Raw genomic sequence first — 19860 nt, 5'->3', positions numbered from 1 at the left:
AGTGTCCCATTCTTGATCTCAGCTCAGGTCTTGATTTCAAGGTCGTGAGTTCAAGCCCCACATTGGGCTCTGCACTAGATGTGAAGCCTACTTAAAAAAAAAATAATAAAATGAAATAAAAAATAAAAATAAATTAAAAAATAAAATTAAGAAGACTCATTGACAGCAGAGCTCCACTCTAAGAGATGATAAAATTCTTCATGCTAAAGGAAAACAATACCAGATTGACATTCAGATCTTCTGGAAGGAATGAGGTGCTTTGGAAGTGTAACTATCTAGATAAATAGAAAAGTCTATTTTTTCCTCTTAATTTCTTTAACATATGTATGACTATTTGAAGCATAGAAATATTTTCTTGTGGGTTTTATAATATAAGTAGATATAATTAATACCCATGACAATACAACAAGAAGCAGGAGATAGCACACTTTTCCTGTAAAGGGCAAGAGAGTAAATATCATGGATTTGAGGGCCATAGGATCTCTGTCACAAGTACTCAACTCTGCACTGTAGTGTGAAAGCAGCTGCAGATAAACATAAGCGAATGGGTGTGGCTATGTTCCCATAAAACTTTATTTACAAAATAGGCAGCAGGCTGGATCTGGCTCACTAACTACAGGTTTGTCAACTCCTGTAAAGGAAAATGGCAGTAGGATGGTAAAAAGACTTATGCAGTGGCAAAGTTTCTGCATTTAAATGAAGTGGTACAATATTAATCCTAAGTGAACAGTGAAAAGTCAAGTGTTTCTCAACAGTGGCAATTCTGACCTTTCTGGACAAGCGCCCAGCTCTTGATCTCAGCTTAGGTCTTGATCTCAGGGTCATGAGTTCAAGCCCTACGTTGGCCTCCATGCTGGGCATGGAGCCTACTTAAAAAAATAAAGACTACAAAAAAATAATAAAAGGAAGATGAAAGACCTGTACCACCAAAACTGTAAAATATTGATGAAAGAAACTGAAGAAGACACAAACAAATGGAAAGATATTCCATGCTCATCACTGAAAGAACCAATATTGTTAAAATGTCCATACAACCCAAAGCAAAATATAGAATTAATGCAATCCCTATCAAAATATCAACATTTTTGGGGTACCTGAGTGGCTCAGTTGGGTAAGTGTCTGACTCTTGGTTTTGATTCAGGTCATGATCTTACGGTTTTGAGTTTGAGCCCCTTATCGGGTTCTGTGCTGGCAGCACAGAGCTTGCTGGGGATTCTCTCTCTCCCTTTCTCTTTGCCCCTCCCCCCCGTCTCTGTCTCTGTCTCTGTCTCTCTCTCAAAATAAATAAATAAACTTAAAAAAAGAAAAGATATTAAAAATATATCAACATTTCTCACAGAATGAGACCAAATAATACTAAAATTTTTATGTAGCCACAAAAGACCACAAATAGCCAAAGCAATCTTGAGAAAGAACAAAGCCGGAGGCATCACAATTCCAGATTTCAAGATATACTACAAAGATATAGTAATCAAAGCAGTATGCTATTGGCACAGAAAATCGACACATAGGTCAACAGAATAGGATAGAGAGCCCAGAAATAAACCCATGCATGTATGGTCAATTAATCTATGACAAAGGAGGCAAGAATATACAATAAGGAAAACACAGTCTGTTCAACAAACAGTGTTGGGAAAACTGGACAGCTACGTGCAAAAGAATGAAACTTCAGTACTTTCTCGCACCATATACAAAAATAAAACAGAGTAAAGACCTAAATGTGAGACCTGAAACCATAAAACTCCTAGAAGGCAGCAATTTCCTTGAGATCAGCCACAGAAACATTGTCCTAGATATGTTTCCTCAGGCAAGGGAAACAAAAACAAAATTAAACTGTTGGGACTACACCAAAATAAAAAGCCTTTGTACAGTGAAGGAAACCATCAACAAACAACAAGGCAACCTACTAAATGGGAGAAGATATTTGCAAATGATATATCCGATAAGGGGTTAATAACCAAAATATATAAAGAACTTCTACAACTCAACACCAAAAACCCAAACAACTCAGTTAGAAAATGGACAGGGGACCCAAATAGACATTTTTTTCCAAAGAAGACATTTAAATGACCGACATACACATGAAAAGATGTTCAATATCACTCATCAGGGAAATGCAAATCAAAATCTCAAGAAGATATTACCTCACACCTGTCAGAATGGCTAAAATAAAAAAGACAAAAAATAACAAATGTTGGTGAGGATGTGGAGAAAAAGGAACCCCGTGCACTGTTGATGGGAATGTAAATTGGGGCCGCTGCTGTGGAAAACAATATGGAGGTTCCTTAAAAAAAATAAAAAATAGAATTACCATATGATCCAGTAATTCTGTTTCTGGGTATTTACCCAAAGAAAACGAAAACACTAACTTGAAAAGGTATGTGCACCCCTATATTTACTGCAGCATTATTTACAGTAGCCAAGAGATGGCAGCAACCCAAGTGTCCACTGACTGATGAATGGATAAAGAAGATATGGTGTGCATACACAATGGAGTATTACTCAGCCCTAAAAAGAATGAGATCTTACTATTTGCAACAGTATGGATGGCCCTACAGGATATAATGCTAAGTGAAGAAATCAGAGAAAGACAAATACCATATCATTTCACTCATATGTGGAATTTAAGAAATAAAACAAATGAACAAAGGGAAGAAAACCCCGAATCAACCAAAAAGCACTCTTAACTATAGAGAACAAACTGATAGTCACCAGAGGGGAGGTGGGGGGTGGGGAGGATGGGTGAAATAGGTGAAGGGGATCAAGAGAACACTTATCATGATGAGCTCTGAGTAACTACAGAATTGTTGAATCAAGTATTGTACAATTGAAACGAATAGAACGCTGTGTGTTAACTATGCTGCATTTAAAATTAAAAAAGAAAACCGCATCAGTGAGCACAGGCTTGTGGCATGGTCAGTGAGGGGCAGAGCAGCAGGGGTGGGAGATGGGGTCTGAGCCGCAGGTAGCGCCTTTAGGCCGAGGTACAGATGTGGATTTCCTAAGTGGATGGGAAGTCACCGGAAGGTGTCAAGCAGGGAATGAGGCGCTGTGGTCCAGAGGACAGTCTGGGAAGAAGTCTAAAACTGCCTCTCTGCCTCTGTCCAGGGTGTTTGCGGACAGCAAGGCCATCGTAAAATAAGAATGCATAAAATAACATCTGGATGCTGATATGGTCACCTGAGAACATACGAACACTCCATATTTCATTTGGGCAATTCACACAACACGCTCTGAGAGCTTCCTGTGGGTGAGGCAAATTCTTGCAAGATATTCTTTCTTCTTTACATAAGTTTCTCCCCATTTCTGCACCCAAATGGCTTGAGCCAAGTTTATCTGGACACCTGAAAATCCCTGGTACATTCATGGCACATCTCGACATAGGTATTGTGACTTCCAGGTGTACTCAGACCTCAGCCTTCCCGACTATTCTTAAAAACGATTAGTTGAGCCCTACTGTCCCAGGCACTGTGTTAGACCCTCACATTCTCCCAGTGGATCCTTACACTTACACCTCCTTGTGGTGGCCATCTGCACCTTCTGCCTTGGTCCGCACAGCCCCATCTGACCTCTTTCCCAGATGGCAGTAGTCCTTTTTCTCTGGAAAACTCCTTTCTTACTCCAGACATGTAGTTCTGGTTGGGGCTGCCAGTACTGTGCTCACCCGGCTACCTATAGGAATGGATACACTGCCTGGGATGAGCCAGTGGTGATACCCCATCTCCCTGATCACAGGGATTGATCAGGGAATGAACACGTAACCCAAGCCTGGCCAGAGTTTTTCTCCAGTATTTCTCAAACTAGGGTCAGGAGAGAAGTTTGGTCTTTTCCTCCTGACCTCAAAGATGAAAGCATATGACTACGGTTCTAGACTTTTGGAAGCAGCCAGGCTTAGAGACTAAAGCCAATGTGGAGACTAGAAGTGCAGAGAGAAATATGGAACCATGGTTTCTCCGAGGCCAGATAGGCCTTTGCCTTATTCTCGAATTGGTCCCTCCTGGCAATCGATTCCCCTTTCCTGCTTTAGCCAGTTCAGTTAAGGATTTCACCCAGCGTAACCAAGAGTCTTCTGAAGGTGTTCTTTGTTCAGACAAATCCCAGAATCTCAGGCAGCCCCTGCAGCTGACCAAGAGTCTCAGATCTTGTTCCTGTTGAGTTCTGACATGCTTTTGAAATTCTCTTGCTTCCTTTATAGCTATCCCCACCACAATGGCTAGAGCTCACAGCCCTGGCTTCAGCTCATAGCACTGCTAAGATAGGCTGGAATTTTCAAAGACTTGACTAAAATTCTGAGAGGTCACAGCAAGCAAATGAATAACATGAGGTAATAAATGCACAAAACAGACATGATTACAGAGCAGTCTGCAGCTAGCTTGCTTCAGGGCCTGCAGACCTATTCTCTTGCATGAGCTATATCAAGATTGCTTCATTCTACCCTCATGATGTGGCGAAAGGTTTTAGCAATCTAGCCTGGGATCCCTGCTTCCTGGCCTGATTACACATAGAGCGTTGCTTAAAACATTAGCTAATTTAAAAAATTAAAATGTGGCAAACCAAATTGATTTATAGATGCGATGCAATCCCAATAAAAATCCCAGCACGTTTTTTAAAACTTTAGAATTGACAAGCTGATCCTAAAATTCCTACAGAAATGTAAAGAACTAGAATACCCAAAATAATTTTGGGAAAAACAAAGACACAAAATCAGAGGACTTCTCCTAATTAAAGAATTCCTCAAAAAGTTAAGCATATGTAAACAAATGTAAAAGCTAAAACTATAAAACTTCTAGAAGAAATCCAGAAGAAAACATAAGAAAATCTTTGTGACTCTGAGGTAGGCAAAGACTTCTTAGGACATAAAAAGTACAAACCTTAAGAGAAAAAAAAAGATAAATTAGACTTCATGAAAATGAAAAGCTTCTCAAGAGACACCATCAAGAAAATGAATAGGTGAGCTTTTGGCTGAGAGAAAATGTGTGTAAAGCATATATCTGCAAGGATTTGCATCTAGCAAATATATATATATACACAGAACACTTACGACTCAGTAATAAGTCAACCCAATCTTTAAAAAGGTCCACAACACTTCAATACTTCATACACACAAAAAGATTTAAGAAGAACCACGAAAAGATGTCCAACCATTAGTTACCAGGGAAATGCAAACTAAAACAAAATGGGATGCCACTACCCACCTACCAGAATAGCTACCATCAAAAAAATATGGATACCACCAAATACTGGCAAGGATGTGGTACAAGCTGAACTCTCATACGTTGTTGGTGGGAATATAAAATGGCACAACCACTTTGAGAAAAGGTCCGGAAACTCCCAATACTACATACAGTAATCTGGCCCTCATTTCTGCAGGGGGTTTGTTCCAAGATCCTCAGTGGATGCCAAAACCACTGTACTCTGTATATGCTATGTTTTTCCTATGCATACACACCTATGATAAAGTTTAATTTAGAAATCAGGCACAGTAAGGGATGAACAACAATAATATTAAACAGAACAATTGTAAGACTATACTATAATAAAAGTTATGTCTCTCTTTCTCCAAATCTCTTACTGCGCTGTACTACTCACCCTTCTTCCTGTGATGATATGAGGTGATAAAATGCCTACGTGATGAGCTGAAGGGAGGGGAATGACCTGGGCCTTGTGATGTAGCGTTAGGCTACCACTGACCTTCTGACCATCAGTCAGAAGGAGGATCGTCTGTTTCTGGTTCCTCTTGATTGCAGGTAACTGAAACCATGGAGAAGAAAACTACGGATGGGGGCTGGTGGGACTACTGTGTAGACCAGTCCAAGGACACAGAAATTCCTCTCCCCGTGTGGAGGTTTCTTGGGCTAAGAGGCTGAGTCTCCTCTGAGATCTGCCAGCCGTGGGAGGGCATCTTCTCATCCACCTGGTCAGCTTACTAGAGAGGGCCTGTAGTTAGGAGACAGTTTTAATTCGAAGGTGAAGTACAAGGAATACTTTGTGGGCGTCTGAGCCACATTCTGCAATCAGCTTTATCCGTAAGAAAGCAGAGAAATTTGAATCTCTGCTTGTTCCTTACTCAAGAGGGGACCCAGCAGCATTACTCATGGACACAGACCCTCAGCCCCCACCCCACACCCCTTTGCTTGGCAGCGTGCTCGGCCCACAGTAAGCTCGCAATGATTGCCAACAGAGACATTATTACTATTAGCTTTCTGCTGAGATCTGTGCATCTTATGCCCTTCTGTGCAGCTCACCAGGGCTGCTTTCTCCAAGCCCCAAATTCCAGATGGGAAAATGTCTTTCTGCAGGGGGGTAATTGGCACCAGAAATGCCCTTACTCTGCTGGTGAGACCAGGCCTCTATGCCCAAGTGTGGCCTTACCTTTACACATTCAACAGCAAGTCGATCACATAAATTCTTTTTGTGGTTTTTTATGGGCCACCAAAATTCCCAAATTATTTTAGGGACCAAAATAGGGTGCCAACGGGGCACCTGGGTGGCTCGGCTGGTTGGGTGTCTGACTTTGGCTCAGGTCATGATCTCCCCATTTCATGGGTTCGAGCCCCACGTCAGGGTCTGTGCTGACAACTCGGAGCCTGGAGCCTGCTTCAGATTCTGTCTCTCTCTCTCTCTCTCTCTCTCTCTCTGCCTCTACCACGCTGGTGCCCTGTCTCTCTCAAAAGTAAAAAAAAAAAAAAAAAAAAAATTAAAAAAATTAAAAACAAAAAAACAAAACCAGGGTGCCAACTTTAAATTTTTCCATTAAGGATACATTTTTTTTTTTTTTTTTAGTTATCCATCCGCTATCATCATTTCATTTTATTTTAAAAATTTTTTAATGTTTTAATTTATTTTTGAGAGAGACAGAGCACAAGTGGGGGTGGGGGTGGACAGAGAGAGAGCGAGACACAGAATCCCAAGAAGGCTCCAGGTTCTGAGCTGTCAGCACAGAGCCCAATTGGGGCTTAAACTCATGAACCATGAGATCATGACCTGAGCCGAAGTCAGACACTTAATCCACTGAGCCCCCCAGGCACCCCTCATCATTTCATTAAAAAAAAATAGATTGTATCTTTTCGAGCAGTTTTAGGTTCACAGAAGAATTCAGCAGAACATCCAGTGAGTTCTTACATACCCCCTGTCACCGTGCATACCTCCCCCACCCCCATCAACATCCTGCTCCCGAGTGACACATGTGTTAAGACCTATGAAACTCCTAGGCACATCATTATCACCCTAAGTCTACGGATTGCTAGGGTTCGCTCTTGGTGTTGGGCATTCTGTGGTTTTTGACAAATGTAAAAGGACATGTATCCACCACTACAATATCTCACAGAATAGTTTTACTGCCCTAACAGTACTCTGTGCTTGTCCATTCATCCTTATTCATTTCATTAAAAAAAAAAAAAAGCATTTAGGAAATTGAAAATTGGATAGGTATCTCAAAATAGAAATTTTTACCCCCTTGGACTGGTGAAACTAGTCTGAGGTGCGGTGGAACCACAGCTGAATAAGAAAATCACAACAGTTGGGGGCGCCAGGGGGGCTCAGTCAGTTAGGCATCTCTCGATTTCAGCTCAGGTCACTGTTTGTGAGATTGAGCCCTGCATCAGGCTCTGTTCTGGTTGTGGTGCCTGCTTGGGATTCTTTCTCCATCTCTGTCTCTAAAAAAAGAAAAGGAAAGGAAAAGGAAAGAAAAAATACAATCACCACAGCATTCATAGACAAGAACTCCAAAACTCGAGTAGCCTCTGTACCCATTTTACAGGTGAGGAAACTGAAGCTCAGAGAGGTGGAGGCAGTTGCCAAGGACTGAAAGCTAAGTATCTTCACTCCACAGACCAGGTGCTCATCTGCCATACCCAGCGTCTTCTAAAAGAGCTCCCAAACTAGTAGCTTTGAGGTAGAAGGAGGGTGTCCCCACAGCCTCAGGTGACTGCTGTCTTCCAACTTGTGCCTGCTCTTCCCACCCCTCCCTCCACGTGCACATGCATATTTGTCTTCTCTTCAGGCAAGTTCTGAGAAGCCTTTTGTTATAAGCAAAGTTTAATTCTGCCCCTTCTCAGGACTAGTGTTATACTTTGTAGTTATTTGTATTTATCTATTATACGAGAACTACAGGACTCACCCTTAAGTCACAGCAGAAGATATTTTAAATTAGGACACCTACTCCAGAAACCTAAATTTCCCCCCAAATAAATCCCACAGTATCAACAAGTTGGCAAAGTCTCCAGAAGCCTTGGAGGGGGAAGACTGGGCACTCAGGGTGTGGTCTTCTTGCTTTTGACCTCAGGCCTCATTTGACAACTTGCAGGTCCCCAAAATGTTTCATTCCTGACATTAGTCAGAGAGCCCAAACAAGGTCTTGAGTGTATAGACTTTTATCTTCATTCTACTTTAAATAGTTTCCTTCTGGGGGCGTGGGGGTGGGGGAGGGAAGGGCAGTGTGTGTGGAAAGGGTGGGGGTGCCTGTTCCTTCTGAATTGCCACCAAGTGACCTAGGGACTGGGGAAGCTCTACATGAACACTGGGTTCGGCCCCAGATATCCCATTCATACACGTCCCCGTCTCAATCCTCCCGCAGTCATGTTGGACAGCCCAACAAAAATGGAGTCTGCCATTACCGGGCTGTTGAGGAAGGTCATCAAAAAGACGTGACTGTCGACCGCCCCATGAGCTGGCCCCCGGGCACTCAGAGGTTCCTCATCCCCTCCCCCGTCCTTGGAATGTGGGCTCTCCTTCCTTTCCCGCTCCGAAGGGCTCCTCCAAGGACACAGTCTTGAGATAGCGATGTGGTGTGAAGAACACCAACATGGTTTATGTGACTGAACCAGTTAGAGGCCTCTTAAGATTTGTCAGGCAAGCGCAGGAATCCATTAGTCGTGCTGCCGCCCAAGACAAGCCTCACATGTAAGTTCCCTTTACTTAATAGAAATGCCAGCTGTCAACCTGGAGTGGCCTGCCTCTTGCTTCGGTCTCTCCCTGCCCTCCAAGTACAGGGTTTCAGATTACTCCAGGGAAGCTCCCGGGAGGGTTATGAACCCATACTTGCCGTGTGGTCTCAAGCGAATCCCTTCACTTTTCTGAGCCTGTGTCTTCTCTACAGATGAGAATAAGGCAGCCGGACCAAGTGCGAACAGTGTGAACGAGGAGCCCAGAAGGAACTGCTTAGCAGCCCTCTTCCAATGGCTCTCTCTCTCCAGTGGTCAGGTGGATGTCTGGCCCTCCCCTCCCGCCCAAGAGACTCACAGAAGGATGGTCAGGGATGTTTGTGTTTTCTATTCTCATTTCTAAGGCCTCAAAGACCCGCGTTTAGGGACCCTGTTCTAGGGTATTCTCTACTAGTAGTATTTTCTCTCCTCTCCACCCTCTTCCAACCTGCCTTTTGTCTTGGAAATCAACTTCTATGAACGATAGCCAGGGCCGCCCCCACCCCCACCCCTTCCAGCTTTGATTGGGTTTGGCCAATGGGAGGCACTGTTAGAGGACTAGAAGAGAAAGAGGTAGTAGAGGTGAGACTCTCCTGGTGCCTCACTGCTCTCCCCCACACTTCCCTGTGTTCCTGGCAGTGGTGGCATTTTGCAATTACAGCTGTGGTTGGGTGGCCCCTCTTCCTTGACCCCAGCTCCCACAGGTTTTCCTCACAAAGTTCCTTCACCTTATCTCCCCCAGTGGAGGGGCACTAAAAAGATTTCTTGCTGTTGTTAGTCACGAAGGACCTCACAGCTCTTGTCAGTTCCCTTCACCCACCTCTGTAGACAGTCCTTCCATTAATGAACCTTCGAATGTGGTTTCTCTTTCCTGCCGTACCTAAACGACACAGAATCTTATACCTCTCTCTCCGCTTTCAGAATTGGTATTCTAACCAGCCCTGACTATTCAAAAGTTCATCTGTAAGACCAAGAGGTGAGTTCTGAAGGGACAAAGCAAAGGTCCCTTGGCTGCTAGGCAGTTGCCTTCTAGCTAGCTGCACACACCCTTTCTCATGCTCGGTGCAGATGAGTGAGTGGGAAGTCATCTAATGGTCTGCTACCGGGTGACATGTTTTACCAAACACAATCCTGTTGCTCACCATAATTATCTCTATTTGTATGTAAGCTGCATTCCTCTGACCATCTGTCTTATTTTGGTTGACAGACTCCCAAATTCCCTCTCTTTTATTCATGCATAATACATGAATGATTCACAAGTGGGAAAGTCAACAGGGCTCCTTCTACCTCAGTCTCCTCATCTGTATAAATGGGATAATAATACTATCAACCTCATAGAATTGGTGTGAGGATTAAATGAGTAACGTCCTTAAGTGTTTAGAACAGCAGGTGCAAAGTATTATCTAATACTCTCTCATCTGGTTCCTTTGGCTCACTTTCCTACAGCTTGTATGTAGGAAGGGGAGCAGGGGACCTGGGTAGGAATTCCTAAGTCCCCCCACTTTCAGTGTTTTCCTCCTCTTTCCCCTCCCCTCTCCATACCCCACTCCTGAGTACATCTCCTTCTTTGCCATCTTTTTATCCCAGGAAGCTTCTGGAAGGGCAGCCAGCACAAGTTGATCCTTATGTTTTCTGCTTTCAATTCTAGACCAGTGGTTTTCAGACGGTGGTCCGGAGAGCCCCAGGGCTCCCAAGAAGCCCCACAGACCACAGAAAGTGGTTATCACTCTAGGTCACACCCTTTAGCTTGCTTTTTTATCTGTTCAAGTTTCCTTTCAAGATTCTGTTTGAACACAGGCTTCCAAGACGTGAAAAAGTTGAAATCCCTATTCTGAGATATTGAAGCCCTAGATATGACAGCTCTCACTCCTAACTTCTTTGACCCCATTGCCAAGCAACTTTCTCTACTTCATTCAAATAGTTTGGGTTCTTTTCCATTTCTGATGCTCTGAAACAGATACGTGAACAAGCAAATCTTTGTGTACACATCTGTGGTGTCTCTCACAGGTGCTCAGCATGTTCAGCAGACATTGTCTCCTTAATTCTCAGGCCTCTGGGGGAAGATAACTACAGCACTGTTTAACAATAGACACACTTAAAGGCACTTGACTTTTACTGGCACCCAATCCAACCACTGGAATACTTCCAACCCCAGGAATCAAAAGACTATTAGGACTCTATCCTGATGACCCTGGGCCACAACTGGTCCTAATGGCTGCTCGGAGTGAGGGAAGTGGGGTAGCAAAAGCTGTTCAGGGACCGGCAGGCAGGGAGGAGCGCTCAGCATCTGGAATTGGCTGTGGGAGTTTGGGGAGGTACTAACACTCCAAGCGGTCAACATATAATTTCTTTATGCAGTTCAAGACTCTGGGCATTGAGACTATGAATACAGGAAAGGAGCAAAAGCCCTAACATCCAGATCTCTGCCTGGAATGCTCATATCCCAGATTGCCACAAGGTCCCTCTCATACTTCATTTGGCTCAAATGTTACCTCATTAAGACTGTCTTAAGACTGGGGCAAGCGGTGCCTGGGTGGCTCAGTTAAGCTTCCAACTTCAGCTCAGCTCATGATCTCACAGCTCGTGAGTTCAAGCCCTGCATAGGGCTCTCTACTGTCAGCGTGGAGCTGGCTTTGGATCCTCTGTCTCCCCCTCTCTCTGCCCCACTCTCACTGTCAAAAATAAGTAAACATAAAAAAAAAAAACAAAAAACAAAAAACAAAAAACGACTGGGACAAGAAAAGCCCCTACCTGGGTTCTGAGCTCTCTGGCCCACTTCTTTTTCTTTCTTTCTTTTTAAATGTTTATTTATTTTTCAGAGAGAGAGAGGCAGAGACAGAGACAGAGACAGAGCAAAAGCAGGGGAGGGGCAGAGAAAGAGACAGAAACACAGAATCTGAAGCAGGCTCCAGGCTCTGAGCTGTCAGCACAGAGCCTGATGCAGGGCTCAAACCTACAAGCCAGGAGATCATGACGTGAGCTGAAGTCTGACACTCAACCAACTGAGCCACCCAGGCACCCCTCTCTGGCCTCTTCTAACCACACGCCTTTCCACAGAGCAAGAAGTCCATGCGCCACGGGGATGTGCCCACCCAAAGCTTCTGCTCGTCACCCCTTCTTAGACAATATTGTGTGTACCTGAGACCCTAGAATTCTCTGTCCCGATAGCACAAGGCCAGCTTCTAGAGACTGTGTTGGCTTTTCCGTCCTTTGGAGGAGCCAAGGAACAGCTATTTGTAGGAGGTGTGGATGTGCAGATCCAGATATGATAGTGTGGGTACATGGCCCCTTGAAGTACGAGACAGAGCTGGAGTACAAAGAGTAGGAGGAGGAAGAGTAGGAGGAAGATCGAGGGCCAGGGACCGGTTACCACCTAAGCCACCCCATTCTAGTGCACATCTTGGAGGAGTCCAAGAATTCTAAACTTAAATTTGGCCTTCCAGATTATGATGAAGGTATACTTGTCACAATGAAAGGATATGAATTTTACATACCAGTTTAACTTGGTTTGTACTTTTTCAGTACATACACATACAGTATGTGGGCCTCCATTTGTGCCGTTGACCATGGCCCTGTAAATATTAGGGGTAGGCCCATCCCCGACCACGCTGTCTAAAATAAAACAGCACTTCCTCTGTCACTCTATTTCTACCCTAGTTCTTCATAGCATTTGTCACCATCACATCTACATTTACTTGTGTATCATCTCTCTATCCCTAGCCTCACTAGAATGTAAGCCCATGACTGCAGAATCTCAGTTTTGTTTACTGTCTTATTCTTAGTACCTAGAGCAGTGTCTGGCACAAAGAAACCACTCAATAAATGTTAAATGAATAATGAGTCCAGTCCCAGATGGCTCACAGATGAGTGAGCTAGCCCACAAACACAAAGGAAAAAGATTATGTGAGACAACCCTCCCAGGAGCTCTCTCTCCCTGTAAAATAACTCAGTCTAGGGGCTACAAATGTGACCAGGGAAATAAATTAACCATTAACACCTTAGTACACACAGACACAAAATTAGTTAGAGGGTTACTTTTGAGAGGGACACTTGAGTACAGAGGGCTTCTAGTAGGCTGGGGAATTAGATGTGGGGGTCCACTGGAGGAATCCCCTCATGACCTTACCAGGGTGGCCAGACCTGTGTGCTGAGGATACACTGATTCCACCGCAATGGCCATGCCAATCCAGCCCAGCTTAGTGTGGAGAGGGGGCTTCTCATCCATGATTAGAAAGCCCTCAAATACGGTTTCCCTTGGATGGTCACAGACCTCAGGGGTGTGGGCACATCTCATCCTTGTGGGGTCATGATGATCACAGACTCAGAGACCTCCCTCTTCTCTCTCACCTGCTTCTAACTCATGTCTTATTGCGTGGAGGGATCCCCAGAACTCTCTTGGTACAGCGTAAATCGATCCAATCTATTCCAATTTACTCCTTTTCCGTTAGATACGAGGCTCGTGAGAAGCCAAATGACCTCCTCGAGTCCCCAACAGCGACCGGAACACCGGTCGGGGCCTCTGCAGGGCAAACGCCCCTCTCCTGGAGGGCTGGAGTGGGGGGCTCCAGGGCCGGGGTTGCGCTCCCCGCCCCCTGCCGCCGAACACTCTAGCGCTGACTCCGAGGCCTCGGCGGACCACGGGGCGGGGAAAGAGGCGGGGCCGGGCCTAGGGGGCGGGGCCCCGTGGCTCCTCCCCCCGACGGACGCCGGAGGAGCGGCGGAGCGGTCGGGCGCCGACTCGTCCGAAACTGGTGCGCAGTGGTGGGCGCCGCCTCGGAGGATGGGCTGGTGCGGCCGCCGCTCAGGGCCGCCGCCGTCGCTGCTGCTGCTGCTGCTGGCGGTGGCCGGCGCCGGCGCGGCCCCGCGCTCCGCGCTCTACTCGTCCTCCGACCCGCTGACGCTGCTGCAGGCGGATACGGTACGCGGCGCCGTGCTGGGCTCCCGCAGCGCCTGGGCGGTGGAGTTCTTCGCCTCCTGGTGCGGCCACTGCATCGCCTTCGCCCCGACGTGGAAGGCGCTGGCCAACGACGTCAAAGGTGAGAGGCGGGCCGGAGGGCCTCTCGCGCCATCCCCCACCCCGGCCGACCCCCTCCACCTGTCGGGCCGAGAGCCTCTCCCACCGGCCCATCGCCTCGCCCACCTCTTTCTCTCGGCCGCTTTGCACTTCTCCGCGGTTTCCAGCCCTCGACTCCATTTTTGGCTCCCGCGCCTCCTCTCTCCCTTTGGCAGGTGTGCCAAGCTTCTCTCCCCTCCCGGCGGCCTGGGCCCTCGCACCTGCTCTGCTTTTCTGCCCGTCTTCTACCGGCTTACCGCCCCCATCCCTGCGCCGGGGTCCTTTGTTCCTCCGATTGCTAGGCTGACACCTTACTGCCTCTTCTACAGTCGCCTGTGGCAGTCCACTTCCTCTCGCCCAGGGACCCGTCTCACCTTCCTACGGAGTTCTTCCGCTGCTGTGGGATCGGTACTAAGGACAAAAGGAACTGACATTCCGTCTGCCGCCCCAACAACCCCTTGGCTAGTTGACCCAGCTGCTACTTAGACTTCTTTTTTTAGCTCTACTTTGGAGACAGCGTTTTCCTGCCTGGGTTCCAGGCCTCTCCTGACCTGCTGCCTCCAGTTAATTAGCTTCTGGGCCACATCCTTCTCTCTCTTCCCCTTGGCCATGAATCCTTCCACACCCTTTTGCTTTAACCAAAGGAACCCAGAGGCCCCACTGAAGACAGCCTCTCCGTATGTGTTTGGCCCTTGCTCCACGTTCTTGTTCTCTGGCCTGACCATATTTCCTTGATTCTAAGAGTCCCTCAATTGTGATACACACCATTCATTTACTGACAGCCTGAGGGGTAGAGAGATGACAAGACCACTGAATGTATAGAGATTTAAAGGCGTGCTCTGTTGCAGAAATGGTAAATTTTGTAAAAACTTAAGACTAGAGCTGAAAAAATATGGTCATAATAGTAATTAATATGTACTGAGTGCTTACTGTATGTCTGACACCTCCCTGGGTAAGTACATAACATGCACTATCTCGATTTCCTTTCCACAGTTTAAAGATCTCTGTGGGTTCACACGTCTGCCTCACCCAGGTAGTAGGTGTTTGGTGGGTGGGGTGGTAGTGATTGGCTTCTGATTTGCTGCCTCCGAATGGAGCTACTTCCTGATTGTGGTGCTAGGGCCCTCGCAGGGCCCCGGACTGGAAATGGTCACTGACTGAGGGCATCTTGGGGAATAGGCCTCTTTCTAGAAAGAGAACTGGAACCGCTGTTTCCTCGTTGTGCTGTTGGTATTTCTTGATAAACTCAGCCATTCGTGGCGGAACAGTGCATTTGTAGGTGTTGGTTTTCAAACCGAGGCCACCACTCACCGTGAGCAACTTGCGTAGTGGCGACTGAAGTGGTGAGCTGGAAAGATGCATACACCTGTTAGCCACGTGGTCCCAGAATGTTATTTTTGACAAAACCGATAAACTGTTTCACCTCCAGTGTACATGTAGACGCGTGTCTGCATGCCTCTCTGGTCCCATCACCGGAATGAGCCATTTCTCAGCAGCTCTTCACACTGTTTCAGTGATGTCAACACATCTGGTCAGGGCAGAAGGGAGGAAGAAGAATGTTGAACATGCAGCCGGAACACCTCAGGGGACATTGAGGGCCTGAAAATCATAAAAATCCCCAGATCAGTTTCCATCTTGAGGCCGTGAGAGGTCTTTAATGGCTGCAGATGAACCCAGCCTAGAAGAGTCTTCTATCTTAAGAACGTTGGAGGGAAGGGTTAGCTTCCAGCTGACTCATATGTTTGGCCTCTTGCGACCCAGGGTTTTCCAATGAATTGCATAGTCAGACACTGACCCAGCTTACTCCTGGATGAGGGTTGCCACTTCCAAAAGGGGTCTTTCCCTAGTGTACAGAGGGACAGCCTCCCCCTAAAAAACACCAATCATAACTTAATCTGAGGAAGGAAAATGAAAGCCTCGAAGTCTGAGGAGATGAATCAGTCAGTGGTAAGTGGGAAATTGAGGTGGGAACCGGAGGTCTCTCACGAGCCACGGGGATGGGTCAGCCCCCTTAACAAGATCCTGTGGGAGGATAGCAGTGGCCGAATCTGGTGTCAGCCTGCAGTGATAGAGAATGCCCCTACTCCAGTCCAAGGGGGAGGCCCTGCTGGGAAGCCAGGGTTATTCTCACATCACCTCTGTATTCCCGAGGTTCCTTGAGAAAATGGTTGTGGGCCAGCAGAAGGCTCAGACACCATCATGGGCCTGTGGGAGTGTGGCCCCTGCCTTCTGCCAATGGGATGAGTATCTGGGGTAGAAGCAGTGAGAGTGTGGAAGGCCATGGGGGGAGAGAAAAAATTTGCAACCCGGCCCAGCTGGCCTCAGGCATTTCATCTGACTGGCTCGGGCTCATTTGTTCAGTGACTTGTAGGATAGGTTCTCTGGGGCAGTCATTGCCACGGACTAGCACACTGGCTTCGAAAGATCTGGCTCATCCCTTTCTATTCAGGAGCAGCTCTTATTGTGTCACTATATGTTTGGGAAATTGATTGCATTCATTTTAAGTCTTCATTACTCTTCACTGGCTAATCAATGAGTAAATATTTGTTGAGTGACCTCTGTGTGCAAAGCATTGTTTACATTGCAGTTTGGGTTTGGGAAGTGAGCTACACACAGCAGGAGAATTGGCCACAGTAAGAAGCTGTGTTTGAAAAGGGACAAAGGAGTGGCTCAGCCATTTCTTGTAGGAATTGAGGGAAGGGGGAAGTCACAGGAGGCTAATCTGGTCACCAAAGGCCATCATTTTAGCAGTTTTCACACTTGCCTTATGCCAGGCACTTTGCTAAGGGCCACTATTACATATAATCTTTATGAGAAAATATTGGAGCAGTCGATTGTATTTTGTTTTTAACAGATTAAGTAACTTGCCCAAGATAGTACAGATGCTGGAGGAGGTTCGTGAGCCCCTCTCTCTCTCTCTCGAGCCCAGGCAGGTGGAGAAGTGGGTGAAGGAGGGAGGGTACAGGTGGGAAAATGGCCCCTGCAAAGCCATGGAGATGACATTTATAAGGCATGGATGTTTGAGTGATGCTGAACAGCATTGGTTTGCCTCTTTTTTTTTTTTTTTCCCATGGTGTAGACCACCTCTCTTACTTGTACCCCTGTGATGCCTTAGTGCAGAGTCTGGCACAGGTAGGAGCCCGCTGAACACTCATCCAGGCCGATGGCATGAGCCTCATGGGATTCCAAGTGAGAATGTAGTGACTGGGCCTTCTGCTGGTGCTGTGGCTCTTCTGGACTTAGACCTGGAGTGTCAGCCAGTGTGAGGGCTAGGGAAGGCATTTGGTCTATCCCATGACCTCACTGCCCAGAAGTCTACAACAAGGAGTCAGGGGTGTGGTGGAGACAGCATGGCACTGGCTAACTCCTTGTCAGGAGGACTCCTGGAGAGTTGGATGGGGGTCCAGTTCTGACCACTCGACTTGACTGGCTCTTGGTGGTTTGGGTGGGTCTGGCCTCTGCCTTAATAGTGGCTTGCTTAACACGCAAAGGACTAACGGCCATTTTTCTTGGCGAGAGTTTGCCATTAAGCGCTTGAACAGCTGTTGGAGCTGGAAAGGAGAGGAGAGACCATCCACCCTGGCCCCCATTTGACCCGGGAGGCCCAGAAAGAAAACATGTGCAGCTCTTGGTGCTTTGGCCACTTATAGCCATAATCAAGACATGTGGCTCTGGGTCCATGCCCCTTCCTGGACTGGTGAGTGGGGGTGGGGATACTGCCTAGCACTCCAGAAGGAGCCCATGACCCCCCTTACTATGGGTGTCTCTTTACTCACCACCTCAGAGACCATAGCTGTCCTAGTTATGCTTGTGTCCCCATCCTTCCCTTCTACACTTGCTCATTTACTCTGTTGTTAATAGAGAAATTACTTCGCCAGGGCAGTAATTGCAATAGGAAACTTTTTTCTCCCCAGGAGCGGGGCTGGTCTGATAACTGCTAATGTTAGGTGTTAGGCCTGCAGATTGCAGTGTTTAAGTCACCTGACACTTTAAAAAGCCTCCCTCGCCCAGTTCTCTTCCTCTTTGACAGGAGTGCACTTTACTTAAATGCAGCTTTGCATTACCAGTGGAGCACCCAGATAACAGCACCCTGTTCCTTGGACTGTTACTAGAATGATGAGTGTATCAAACCAGATCTTTATATGTCATTATGGCTCATTAAGGTATTGACATTGATATTCCTGAGAAACCTTCCTTAGCTGACACTCTCGGCACCTGACTGGCCTCAGCCTACCCCTCCACTTCCCCCTGTGGCTGAAGAGGCACGGGTTCCATTTCATGGGGGGAAAGAGAATCAAGGTATAAAGAGAAGGAGTCAAAGACCTGCTCAGGAGCGAGGGTCTGAGAACTCCCAGGCATCACCTTTCCCCCCTGTCTCCACTACTAACACCCCCCTCCACCCCACTCCCTGGGTTTTCTGGTTGCCAAGCCAACAGAGCAGCTCTCTGTTCTGTCTTGGGCCCTCTTGAGACCAGAAGAGAAGCTCAAATCCTGGGTTCAGATCCCAGATCTACCATTGATTCATGTGTGCCTTGGGCACAGTTCTCTGATCTTTGTCTCACAGTGGTAGTTGCACATTAACTAGATAAATTAGGCACACAATGATCTCTTCATAAACTCTGTACATGTGATATCATCATCTAAGAGGAGAGTCTATGAAAGCGACTGAATGTTTGGGTTAAAGAATTTATGCTACTTGAAGACAGCATTGTGTTTACGTTCTCTCAAGGTTGTGATCAGAGCCAAGAGCAAAAACAGAAGGGTAATATCCTGACCCTGGTGAGGTGGAAAGGGAAGGGAAGTGGGTTTGAGTCGGGTAGCCTTTGGACAACTTGGAGGCCTCAGTTGCTTGCCTCATTTGTAAGGTGCGGGGAGTGATGCCCCCCCTCCAGTGGCCGTGGTGGAGACAGGGTGTGTCATAGGTGCTCACTGAGCACCAGCTTTCTGTTCTCTCCCCTCCCTGCCCCTTCAGTCTTCGTGTCCCAGGGGCAGTGGACACTGACTCTGGTCCAACGGATGGTGGCCTGTACTCTTGGAGAAGAGGGGAGCAGTTGAGGCCTTCAGTGCTTGGTCACCCTGCCAGGTGACTTTGTGAGACCCCCGCCAGGGGCCCTCACCGGTGGAAGGACACGGAAGTGCTTCTCTTTCATGTTTTTGTCTAATTGGCTTACTCCTTTGAGAGTAGCCAAGTCTCCCCACACAAGGTGAGCAGAGCCTGAGATGCAGAACAGAAGGCGCCAAGCCTTGAGTGTGCCAGACGGTCGCAGGAGGCGACCTGTGCTTCCCACTCTCCCTGGGACTCCCTTGGGCAAGGAAGGAGCCATAGGAGGGAGGCCTGGGGTGCTCTCGTCTGTGATCCAGGACAAAACCCTGTACCTGGGCAGCTCTGCTCTCCTTCACAGGTGGCTGGCTTTAAGCTCGCCCCCTGCCTGGGCCTGCTAGACTGAGGCAGAGAGCAGAGAGCAGTGGTTCCGGCCCTGGAGCTGCTGAGAGCCAGGGCTGATCCTGCAATGCCCTATAATGCTGTCAGTGCTCACTGAGGACAATGGGCAAGCTGGGCAGTGAGGTTGCACACATGAAGAAGCACTTGGGGCGGACAGGCTTGTGACTGTCACAGAGACACGAGCAGGGCTCTGAGCTTATTGCTCACACAGGCGCCTGTCAGCTGACTGATAGGCTTCCACTCAATTTCTGCCCTTCCGGCGAAGCCTGTGCTTGGTCCCCGGGGCTGGTCTCCCGTGTGTCCAAATCCCATTAGAGCTCTGCGCCATGTGGCAGGCACCAGTCCATCGCCACCTCACGGCTGTGTGGCCTCACGTGTGTGTGTATCTTGCCCTCCAGCCAAAGCAGCCTCAGTGTAACGTGGAACCTTAGCAGGGGGACCCG

General features: G+C 47.3%; 1 protein-coding gene and 1 long non-coding RNA gene across 2 annotated transcripts in view; one reads left to right on the top strand and one right to left on the bottom strand.

Annotated features, from left to right (window-relative positions):
* Positions 1–7319: 7319 nt before the first annotated feature.
* On the bottom strand, positions 7320–13482 carry LOC125925269 (uncharacterized). Its single transcript, XR_007458760.1, has 2 exons — positions 13269–13482; positions 7320–7655 (listed from the first exon to the last, which is right to left on the bottom strand). It is a non-coding gene; the product is annotated as an uncharacterized LOC125925269 (long non-coding RNA).
* The window catches only part of QSOX1 (quiescin sulfhydryl oxidase 1), a 35672-nt gene continuing 29204 nt past the window's right edge, over positions 13393–19860 (top strand). The window contains exon 1 of the mRNA XM_049634145.1: positions 13393–13957. Within this exon, the coding sequence (XP_049490102.1) occupies positions 13393–13957 (565 nt within the window). The remainder of the gene's footprint in view (positions 13958–19860) is intronic.

Source organism: Panthera uncia, chromosome F1 (genome assembly GCF_023721935.1).
Source record: "Panthera uncia isolate 11264 chromosome F1, Puncia_PCG_1.0, whole genome shotgun sequence".
Taxonomy (NCBI): Eukaryota; Metazoa; Chordata; class Mammalia; order Carnivora; family Felidae; genus Panthera; species Panthera uncia.
The sequence above is the reverse complement of the archived record's forward strand: the minus strand, read 5'-3'. Positions and strand labels throughout refer to the sequence as shown.